Here is a 10,757-nt window from a genome sequence, read left to right as displayed (position 1 = left end):
TGCATTTAATTAGTCTCTAGATTGGCATTGATCATCATTCCTGCCCCACGGTGCCAGCGAATTCGGCCCACTTCGTCTCGAGTCCATCCAGCAGCAAGCCGACGGCAAGGACGGAACTCTCTTTTGTTGCCGTCGTTCCACAGCGGCGGCATCTCAGTGTTCCGCTTAGTCCCTCCGTGCATGCTATATAATCCGGCCTGTTTTCCCATGTCTCAAGGACGTAACACCTCGAGATCAGACCCACCATAGTCGTCGACCTTGCCTTGATCAAAATGAGTGCTCCCACGTTTGGCAAGACCGCTCTCGTTACCGGTGCCAATGGCATCACCGGCTACGCGATCGCCGAGCACCTCGTGCGCCTGCCCAAGAATGAGTGGTACAGTCACCAGGTATTACACAGTCACTAGCACTGGTCCTGACATGCCTCGCAGGAGCAAGATCATTATCACCTCTCGGCGGCCTATCAAGACCGTCTTCCTCGACCCGCGCGTTCAGTTCGTCGCTCTGGACTTCCTCGCCCCCGTCGAGGAGATTGTTGCCAAAATGCAGCCTTTCTGCAGTGATGTCACGCATGCCTTCTTTGCGTCGTATGTCCACAGTGACGACTTCACAGTGCTCCGGGACAAGAACGTTCCCCTGTTTAATAATTTCCTTGATGCGGTGGACACAGCATGCCCGAAGCTGGAGCGTGTCTGCCTGCAGACAGGCGGCAAGGTAAGCCATACGCTAACAGCCTTTGCCATTCCATCATATGCTGCCGCTGACATTCAGCCCTTCAGTACTACGGCGTGCACCTTGGGCCCGTCAAGGTGCCATTGGAGGAGTCGTTTCCGCGGTACGACGACGCCGGCCTCAACTTCTATTACCCCCAGGAGGACCGCCTGAAGGAACTCCAGGCTCGCCGAAGGACATGGTCGTACAATGTCATTCGCCCGAACGCCATTGTCGGCTACTCACCCCAGCGTACGTGCTTATCCTGTCTGCCGTTATCCATCCCCCTTCATCACAACGCCTGCCGAACTGAACTAACCGGCGCACTATGCAGCAAATGGGATGTCGGAGGTGGCAACTGTCGCCATCTACATGCTCATCTGCCGCGAGCTGAACCAAGCCCCGGTGTTCCCTGGAAACGAGTACTTCTGGAATTCCGTCGACGACAATTCGTATGCGCCTAGTCTCGCAGATCTCACGGTCTACGCTGTCACCCAGGACCACTGCAAAAACGAGGCCTTCAACCATGCCAACGGCGACGTCTTCGTCTGGAAGCATATCTGGACGGACTTTGCCGCCTTCCTGGGTCTGGAGGTACTTCGCTTCTTCACCTTGTTTCTTCCAGTATACTTTGACAGCGAACGCTAACAACCCGTTCTCGTTACTAGGCACCAGAACCCGAGTTCGAAAAGGCCCGCGGCCAAGCCTCCTCGCTAGCCAACGAAGTGGACCTGTCCGAATGGGCGAAAGACAAGCGCGAGGTGTGGGCGCAGGTTGTTCAGAAATACGGCGGCAATGCTGAGGCGTTCGACTATGCGACCTGGGGTTTCTTCAGTTGGGCGACGGGCAAATCGTGGCTGACCATTTCGTCTGTCAATAAGGCGAGGAAGTTCGGATGGACGAGATTTGACAGCACAATGGAGACTTGGTTTGAGACGTACCAGGCTTTTGAGAACGCAGGGCTACTCCCTCCGCGTGCGGGGCTGCTTTCTTCTTAGCTATGGGTGTTATTTTGCCTTGCTGCCCATCTCGGGGGTTGAATGCGGTGTTTATCCCGGACAATCTAATCTCAACAATCTAATCTCAGTCACACCTCAGATGTTTTCTCAAGCAATGCTGGTAGAGGTAGAGACGATAGAATAGTTGAAAGGTAAGGGGTAGAAAGCCAGTGTTCATGTATAATGTTAAGCGAAGCAATGCCGGGACGCAAATGGCAGGAGCAAGGTACGTCTAAGATTTAGATTTAGTGCAATTATGACAGGAAACAATCTTGAGAAAAGTTATATACAACGGAAAACATCGCTCATCCGTCCCAACGCCAGGACACAGCATCAACTGCATGATGTACCAAGTCATGCCGCGTGGGAAGCATCCTAAGCCGGCAGCACCGCAGCAACAACCGCCGCCAGCAACGCAACACCAAGCCCAGGCTTCAGCATGCCCGCCGCATCGTCATCGTCATCATTCACAATATCATTCCAGGTGTCCTCGATATCATCCCCAAGATCATCGATTCCGTCTCCAATGCGATCAAAGATATTCCGGTCGTCGTCGTCGTCATCGTCATCATCATCCCACCGACAGTCCTCGCCTTCAGGACAGCATCCCCACACCCCGTCGACCCTGAGACATTCCTTATCACTGGGGCAGCCGCCGCTCACATTATCGGGACAGCAGGTCCAGTCTTCGTCCACGCAGGCGTTGCCGCATCTTCGCTCGTCGCTATCGCAGTCATTGTCGTCGTTGTTTTGAGGGGATCGGGCGAGAATGTGGACGGGAGATTGGCCTAGTTGGCGGCCGACTAGGGGTTGCATGGGCACGGGGGCGCGCTTGAGGATGGCGTTATTGCTCTCTGCGGCTAGGTTTGGGGATGCGAGCGCTAGAGGAGAGAGGAGGGCGAGGGAGATGGAGATTGAAGTGAGACGCATTTTGGTTGTTGGGCTGGTTTATAACGGAAGGTGGGCAAACAATTCTCGGACAATATCCAAAGTTCCTTTTGAAGGTTGACTGGGGTTGTGTAACAAGGTATAGTTGACTGTTTTGTTCGTTGACTGATGACATTCCAGACGAGGACCGCGAACAAGGCTCTTATATACATAAACCCTCCAGACTTCCAAGCTCACACTGCACGCCCTGCATCCTCATCTGCAGTTCTCTGTATAGAAACAGCCAAACCGAACGCCGCCAAGGCCCAAGGCAGTGCACCGCCGCGCCCAAGCCCTGTGCCAGCGGAGACCGCCAAGCGCGCTGACCCCTCGCCTGTCCAATGAGATATCCACCAGCCTCGTATAGAATCCTTAGACCCTGGCCTAAGCCGAGCTGGAGATGATCAGCTGCCCGCACTAAACCCGAATTAGTGGATTGGAGCGCAGCTGAATTAGGGCTGGGCTGCGTATGACGTGGTGGAGCCTCGTTCTGCTAAACGGTATGCGGATCGGTGTAAGGCTGAGTTGGGCTCAGGCGCTCTAAATCGAGTCAGCTAACTGTTTGTGATATTCACATCGTGCGTCCTGGAATCTCTGACCGGGTTTCGGTGGCTTGTACATGAACGGGTCCCCATGTCGATCCGCTATCAGGATTGTGGGGAGTGCTGCCTAGGCTATACATAACACATCTGCAGGGTCCTGTGATTAGCCTGCTGCGCCATTACCGGTACATCTCTAGTCTGTCGATACGAAAACCGAAAACGAAAAGCATGGACCGCATATGGTCGACGTCTCCAAGAGAAATATGCCGGTGCCTACCCTATACCTACTCCGTTGGTATGGACTTTACGGTGCGCTTGACCAGAAACCTATACTCACGACAAGTGACCTCGACTTCACTGGGCTTTCTGCAAACAGGCTCCCTCTTTGTGGTCTGCCATTCCAGAAATACATCGCTTATTTATCGTTTTCTATGCGGGGAGCTTCTATTCTGTGCTAGGTGTACCGGTGCACAGGCTGGGCTCTATGACCAAGGAAGAGGGAAGAATGTTCGGCTGATTGTCGAGCTAGCTATAGAATAGGCATTCATGAAGGCACTTACAGGTAATGGATCTACTTGGGATGCAATATGCTTCTAGGAGATCTAGTATCCTCACGGGAGGCTCTACGACATGAATCTACAAGGACTACAAGCTACGAGCTACTCTACCCTACGAATGTCTACAGATTACACTACGAAGAAAAAGGAAGAAGAGATGGAAAAAAAACCAAATTAAATTGAATAAATTATAATAAATGGCCAGCTTTAGCTGTAACCATATAAAGATCCCCCCATTCAGGCATAGGAGACAGGGAAACTCCAGGGCAGTTTATGCGCTGGTAAAAACCTGCCCCGGGATCGAAAGAGCAAAGGGTGTGACGACCATTGCAGAATTATGATTTATAAAGATATTAAGAAGATGATAAAGGGAAGGATTTATTTTTTGGTTGCATTTTATGCAACCTTTCTTTTTTTTCTTTTTTTTTTTCTTTCTTATTTTTTTGAGATGCAAAGACACAACCACAGAACCCCAGTCTCAACGACGCGGATGATGGATGAGATGATGAACGATCAATGAGAGAGTTGCCAGCTCAAGCTCACTGCGTTGTTTCGATACGTAGCTCGGCCAACTGCACCGCGGCATTGGATATCCGCGGTGCGACGCCAGCAGCTACGTATCTACTTATCCTATCCTCTCCAGTCCGTCGCTGAGACTACAGAATGGGACGATGTCCGGGGTTAGGATCTGTGGTTAGTGCTTTTTATTTCTTTTTTTTTTTTTTTTTTTTTTTTTTTTTTTTATTTTTATTGTTCGACAGACAAGACAAGACATGTTGGAATATCGTCTATATACAGCGGAGCAAGAGCAATAAGAACATCAGACATAGGCCATAGCGAGATCGAGCTGCACCTTCTGGTTGCGGGCGCCGCGGGGAGACGAACGCCGGTTTTTGTTTTTATTTTTGAATTTGAAGGACGAGCGCAGAGCCGGCTTGGGAGGTGCCAATTCCAAAGCCGGAGCGTCGGTCATGACAGTATCGAGGTCGGTGGGGCCGGTCTGGGATTGGATGTGATGTTGCTGATGCTGGAGCTGTCGGAGACGTTGATATTCGCGGCGATACCGCTCCTTTTGGATACGGCGCCATTGGGCGGCCGTGTAGGGCGACGGCATGCCGGACATGGTGGTGTCGTTGTCGAGGTCGAGGTTTCTGGGGATGTTGACGCGGATGGGGGCGGGTCCGGTCTGGTTTTGATTTTGATTACGGGGGTGAGGATTGTGGTGAGGGCGGGCACCGGAGCGGTTACCCTGACCCTGGTTACGGAGTTGGACGGAACCGTTAGAGGGATGGGAGGGGCGGTGGTTAGGGTTATAGGGACGGGACTGTGACGGGGTACCCTGACCCTGGTGACGGAGTTGAGCGGAACCGTCAGAAGGATAGGAGGAGCGGGAGTTATGATAACGGAGTTGGGAGGAACCGTTGGAGGGATAGGAGGGGCGGTGGTTAGGATGGAAGATGACGGGGCGGGAGAAGTTACGGAAGTAAGGCATGGTGGGTGGGCGGATTGGAAGGATTAGGGAGGAGAGAGTGTGTAAGGGCAGGGAAGATCTTCGGTCTAGTAGTCAAACAGTGTCCTGAGGGCACTGAAGACTAGGTCGAGGGAAGATGAGGAAAAAAGAAGACAAGGAGGAGGGGAATCGAGGGGCTTCCTTTTGATCCCTCGGAGGCGAGAGGCATTGGTAATACGCAAGTTGATTCCATTCTTGCAAGCCTATGGCTAGTTTTGTGACTCCTCGAGGTGTATATCGGAATGGGCGATGGAGGGAACATTGCTCCGCTGCCACGGCGAAACCCAAAGCAACGAGTTCTCCCGCGCAAGATGCACGTTGCCCCGGAACATGCGTTCCTTTCCACGGGTACTGATTTGGCTTCTGCAAAGCACCAATTTATTTTCGTCTCACTTCATCCTCACCTGTCGGCCATTCCCGTAGATTTGAACTTCTTCCGAGGTTTTGAGCTGGCTAGCGACGATGTGCTGGCATTGGACGCAAGACTGTCCCGGTCTCGTTTGCGTTTTTCTGGCTTCGCATCGCGCTTCCGCCGTTGCTCTTCCTTGATTTTCAGCCGGCGCTGTACTTCGTCTGAGATGTCTTCTGTCTCTAGAGACACGGGCATCACGTTCCGGACGTCTTCATCAGCACCGGGTATAATCATGTCGACGCGTTTCCGCTTGACCGATTGAACCTCGAGCACTGGCTGCTGCGGCTCATCGACCAGCTCAATCTCGTTTGAGATGCGGTGACGCTTTCTTCTCTTCCGGGCGGCACCATCCTCCGCCCTTGGCGTCGTTGAGTCACTTGAAGCTTTTCTGGAATCTGGGCCGGAACCAGAGCTCCGCATAGCGCCTGTCCAGGAGTTAGACCGAGATACAGTTTACTTTTGCGTAGGCGGTTGAAAAGTAATAGACTCACGTGGTACCTATTCTAGTTAGCTACCGTATACTTCCGAGGTGAATCCAACACCTTCGCCAATAGGAACTTACGATATGTTTCTTGACCCCCTCAAACTGCTTGACCAGCTTCTGCGTGCGCTCAATCATAGAGCTTATAAGTCGCGATGCGTCAGGGTCAGAAGCGACCTGGGTCTTGAGGGCATAGAGCATCTTCAAATGCGACGACAGGACGGAGTCATGTTGTGTGCATATCTGTTTCCCCAGATCAATTAGCTCGCAGACAATTACCTGGCTCCGGAGCAACATGACCATGTAGCACCGCCAGCAGAGAGATAGATTCCAGCTCTCAGCGGCTTCGAGTGCGCTGGGCTAGTCTAGGCAGTCGTGATCCACGCACCTGAGGCCATGAAAGACGCGAGTCGGGGCCGCGAGCGTCATTATTGCTGTCCGTCTCATCAAGCACTTCCTCCACAGTGGGATTCGGCGGCGGTATATCGTAGTTTCGCGGCATCGTGGGTGGTTCTGCAGAGGAGAAATGGATGACGTCGGGTTAGAGTTCTTCTCTGCGATCCCCGCGCCAAGACCCGACTCCAGCCGTTACCACGCCAATCGTGCACGGGCCGGGTCTAGACTGGCGGCGGAATGCGAAGTGTAATATCTGTATATCTGTATGCTAGAGAATATTGAGAGACTCCATGCTACTGGATGTGATACTAAAGGCTACCCCAATGCTGGACAGTAATAGAATAACAGTGTTGATGCGAACTATATTCAATCATACCCATACGTTATATCCCAATGCGCCATATCCAGTACGCCAACCGAGTATTAGTACAGCATCCAAGATCACCATGCACCGGCATCAAAATCAAACCTAGCCAGCTCCCTCTGAGAGTCTTCCACGTCCTTCTTCGCCTTCATACGCATATAGAAGATAGGACAGTCTCGCGACGAGCAAATGACCTCGCAGTGAAGACTCCCTTGGCACCGCTGACACTGCGTCCATAGACGCCCAAACCGGACTTCCAGGTCAGACATCTTGTTTAAACTTTTGGTGTACAGCTCTCCCAGTCGAGGACGACATGATTCACACACTGCCCCTGCCATCACATCCTTCCCTGTCAGTGGCTTTTTGCATCCCAGGCAGGTTTCCGTCTTTTTGGTGAACTTCATAAGTCCTCCCATTGTTGGTGCCGCCATGGCAATGGATCGCGTGTGCTCACCATGGAGCAGTTGGCCAACCTTCTTCTCCCCTAGAATGGGCTCGAAGATACGACCCAGCGGGTTAGCGAGCTGGTTGTCGAGATAGTATCTTGTATCAATAGGGATATTGTTCTCCAGCACATAGATTGGATCTTCCGACTTTTCGTAGTTCTTAGCACCAGTGCCCTTGACAATAACGTATGCAACACGGTCACCAAGGGTAGGAGCAGAACCCGCGTCACGCTTTCGCATACGTTCAGCAAGCTCTACGTGGGCTTGTTTTGCTGTATAGGAGTCCTTGGTCAGAGCTTTCGTGATCACGAGTTTCGACATGTCAACCTTGTTTTGCAGCAAGTCCGATATCGTGTCCTTAACGTAGCTGGAGGAGTCAGCAAAGAATACAGAGATGATTAAGGATGACTTACTCTTGGGCAGCTTCAACGTCACGGTCAATCAGAATCTTGTGCAAAACAGTTTCAATCACGTTTTGAACAAGCAAGCAGTTGTCTCTGCGCACTGTTTCAATACCCTTTGTATCCATCTTGTCATACTTCTTGGGATTGGTCCAGTAGAGACCTGCATATCGCTTCTTGTTGATCAGGAGATACGGGAAGTAGACTTTCTCGAACTCGAGCTTGATAGGCTTGATAAACTTGGACGACACGTATTCGGATGCTTCTTGCCCAAGTTTCATGGCCTCTTCAAGTTCAGTAACGCCAAACTTCACCATGACTGAATCGGTATCACCATAGACAACCTTTGCATCGTGGGAGTAGCCGTTGGCAATGGTGTACCTTGCCTCAACCTCCTGCTTCGTCTTCTCGATCATTTGACGACCATAACTGGTGGTACTACTGGCAATCGGAAGACAGGGCAGTTTCCCTACTGTGGCACCAGTAAGACCGTAAACACTGTTGGCACTGATCTTCAAGGCAAGCTGTCGTCCGTTCAAGACAGCTTTCTTGAAAGGGTCCGTCTCCTGTGCCAGTTCCTTCTTGGCCTTCTTTCGTGCACTCAACAATTCCTCCAGAATTTGTGACAGAAGACCCTTTCGCACTTTAGGGGTACAGAACATATCACCGTTGGGTGTAATAATATAGTCTTCGTCCTTTACCAAGCCAGCGACACTGCTTTTGTTGAGCAAGGTAGTGTAGCACAAGTTGTGGGCTTGGATGATAGAAGGGTACAGAGAAGCAAAATCGAGGGTTGCAATTGGCACGTCGTAGTAATCACGGATGGGTTCAATAACAGTAGCACCCTCATAATCTTGCTCGTCAGTGGACTTCATGTTAGGGATAACAAGCTGTTGTTGCAACGCTTTTCGGTAAAGTTGACTGAGGAACTTGACTTGCTGTCCACGCGATAACAGAAAGTTAAAGGGGACACCTGTGACTCTGGCCATCTCGGTGTAGTTAACAAGACACATCAGTTTGTCCATTAACCGCTGCGGTAGGTATGCATCCTTGAGACAATAAACTGCCAGTCGACGTCTTGAATCAGGCGTGCCGTTGTAGAGTTCAGTGATCATTGTATGGTGGACGTCTTCCTTCTGTTCCCCCAAGAACTCGTACGAGACAGAGTTAAGAGTATAGCTTCGCAGGTTGTGATCTCTCTGAACCAGTTGCAGCAAGTCTAGCTGCAATCGCCCGTTGGTATTCGTTGCCTTTGTGTCTCGGTTGCCCATCTGCTTGCTGGAGAAGTTGGTCTCCTTTGCCTCAGACCTCACGCCGTTCAGTCGAGTCCAGTAAGGAAAGTTTGTGCATTTAAGATGCTTCGCTCGGTCCAAAAGATATGGAAAATCGAAGTTGGCAATATTGTATCCAATAATGACATCAGGATCAACCTTGTGTACAAAATCCCGCCATGCCATAAGCATCTTTTCTTCTTGCTGAAATTCCAAAACTTGAGTATTGACGATCAGGCTGCAGGTATTCATGACAAACACATTGCGGATGAAAGGTTTTGATTCTCCGTACCGAGTGACGACATTGGCGATTTGGATAACCGGGTCATGGTTTGGTTCGGGGAAAATTCCTTTGCGACCTGCGCACTCGATATCGAACGAGAGAATCCGCAATGGGGCCATTTTAGCCCACTCACCAACCGGAGTATGTGAGATGAGGCTGCGGTAATCAATGCGCGCCTCAAGCTGACAGTTTGAGATCTTGTCCTGTGGTGAGATAAGCTCGTACTTCCCGGCCGGTGCCTCAACCCACGACATGCCCTGGATGTCGGTATCAATCATGAACCTAAGCAGGTATTGAATGATATCAAATGTGAGAATTCCACCATCAGGATTGTTCCACAATCCTTTGTAGTTGAGGGTTTGGGCCTTGGTTTCGAGCGCGCTTCGTAGCTTGGGGATATGCCTTGGTTCCGTCACGGTAATCTTCAGATAGTAGCTTTTCTTGTTCCCTTGAAACCCATAGATGTTCTCTCGCATGGTTATTTGGACGGATTGGACAACGGGTGGGAACTGCCCAATCTTGCTCTCCAAGAAGGCTCGGTAAGGGTCGCAGTCTTCTTTCGTGAAACCAACGGGGGCAGCAATATATAGGTAATGCTGGAATCCAGTAACATGGAGGAGTACTGACTGGCCAGCCTGTTTCAAGTCAGCGCCTATTGAGAAAGCAGCGAAGCACGCAAGGTTCGTACCTCGGTCACACCAAAAAGCCTAATGGCCGCTTTCCCCATTGTTGTACCCTCCTCCGCATCGATTTGTTGAAAGCAAATATTCTCCTTCTTGGGATCAAATTCGCCGAGTGGCGGTCGTTCCCATTGCTGGTCCTTCTCTGCGTTGTTCTCCTTCAAGCCGCTGATGTCCTGCGTCAATTTCTCCAGAACCTCCTCCTCGAATTGACTTTTCTGTGGTTGACTCGAGCCGACCTTCCTCTGTCCGTTCTGTGCTCGCGGGCTTGGTTTGACTGGCGCCTCGACCTTGCGCTTCTTCATCGTGCTGGGCGATTGCATGGCGCCGCGGGCATTGTTCGATGCGTCGCCGAGAACCCGCTTCTGGGGCATGGCGATAGCTTCAGGCATGGCGGAAGCTCATAAGCACATGGGCCAATACACGAGATAGTATACAATATCAAAGGTCTGGCGTAGAGGTGATTATATGGATTGAACCTGGCGTGGTCAATCTGGGGGCGGATAATTAATTGAGGCGTGTTTCGGTCGCGCTTGACGTGCGACGTGCGACGTGCGACGCGTTGAGCGGTGGGTACCTACGGCGCGCGATAGGTCCAAGTCCGTCAAAACCCATTTTCCAAAGCTGCTGTGTCACGTGCACCCGGCTACTACATGCCAGTCGCTTCCATCTCATCGGCTGCTATGAATGCCAATCTCATCTGAAATCCTTTTCTCCGTGGATCATCTCTATATAATCTATAGAGGTCAGGCATTTTCGGGAGAGATCAAACTACCCT

At 51.3% G+C, this 10,757-nt stretch overlaps 5 protein-coding genes across 5 annotated transcripts; 1 reads left to right on the top strand and 4 right to left on the bottom strand.

Annotated features, from left to right (window-relative positions):
* Nucleotides 1-272: 272 nt before the first annotated feature.
* DSM5745_06087 (SDR family oxidoreductase) lies at nt 273-1,709 on the top strand (the record flags this gene model as incomplete). Its single annotated transcript, XM_026748103.1, has 5 exons — nt 273-376; nt 432-714; nt 780-963; nt 1,046-1,305; nt 1,380-1,709. The coding sequence occupies 5 exons, from the start codon at nt 273-275 to the stop codon at nt 1,707-1,709; spliced, it is 1,161 nt and encodes a 386-aa protein (XP_026603935.1).
* A 375-nt stretch (nt 1,710-2,084) lies between these two features.
* DSM5745_06086 (uncharacterized protein) lies at nt 2,085-2,639 on the bottom strand (the record flags this gene model as incomplete). The annotated part of the gene is made up of 1 exon (XM_026748102.1): nt 2,085-2,639. One exon carries the CDS (start codon nt 2,637-2,639, stop codon nt 2,085-2,087), a length of 555 nt encoding a protein of 184 aa, XP_026603934.1.
* Nucleotides 2,640-4,555: 1,916 nt separating this feature from the next.
* Nucleotides 4,556-5,227, bottom strand: DSM5745_06085 (uncharacterized protein; the record flags this gene model as incomplete). The annotated part of the gene is made up of 1 exon (XM_026748101.1): nt 4,556-5,227. One exon carries the CDS (start codon nt 5,225-5,227, stop codon nt 4,556-4,558), a length of 672 nt encoding a protein of 223 aa, XP_026603933.1.
* A 418-nt stretch (nt 5,228-5,645) lies between these two features.
* Nucleotides 5,646-6,640, bottom strand: DSM5745_06084 (uncharacterized protein; the record flags this gene model as incomplete). Its single annotated transcript, XM_026748100.1, has 4 exons — nt 5,646-6,082; nt 6,149-6,155; nt 6,220-6,381; nt 6,527-6,640. The coding sequence occupies 4 exons, from the start codon at nt 6,638-6,640 to the stop codon at nt 5,646-5,648; spliced, it is 720 nt and encodes a 239-aa protein (XP_026603932.1).
* Nucleotides 6,641-6,975: 335 nt separating this feature from the next.
* DSM5745_06083 (DNA-directed DNA polymerase delta POL3) lies at nt 6,976-10,371 on the bottom strand (the record flags this gene model as incomplete). Its single annotated transcript, XM_026748099.1, has 3 exons — nt 6,976-7,711; nt 7,758-9,934; nt 9,988-10,371. The coding sequence occupies 3 exons, from the start codon at nt 10,369-10,371 to the stop codon at nt 6,976-6,978; spliced, it is 3,297 nt and encodes a 1,098-aa protein (XP_026603931.1).
* Nucleotides 10,372-10,757: the final 386 nt, after the last annotated feature.

Source organism: Aspergillus mulundensis (assembly GCF_003369625.1).
Source record: "Aspergillus mulundensis strain DSM 5745 chromosome Unknown scaffold_5, whole genome shotgun sequence".
In the NCBI taxonomy this organism is placed as follows: Eukaryota; Fungi; Ascomycota; class Eurotiomycetes; order Eurotiales; family Aspergillaceae; genus Aspergillus; species Aspergillus mulundensis.
Note: the sequence above shows the minus strand (reverse complement) of the source record. Positions and strands in the feature narration are given on the sequence as shown.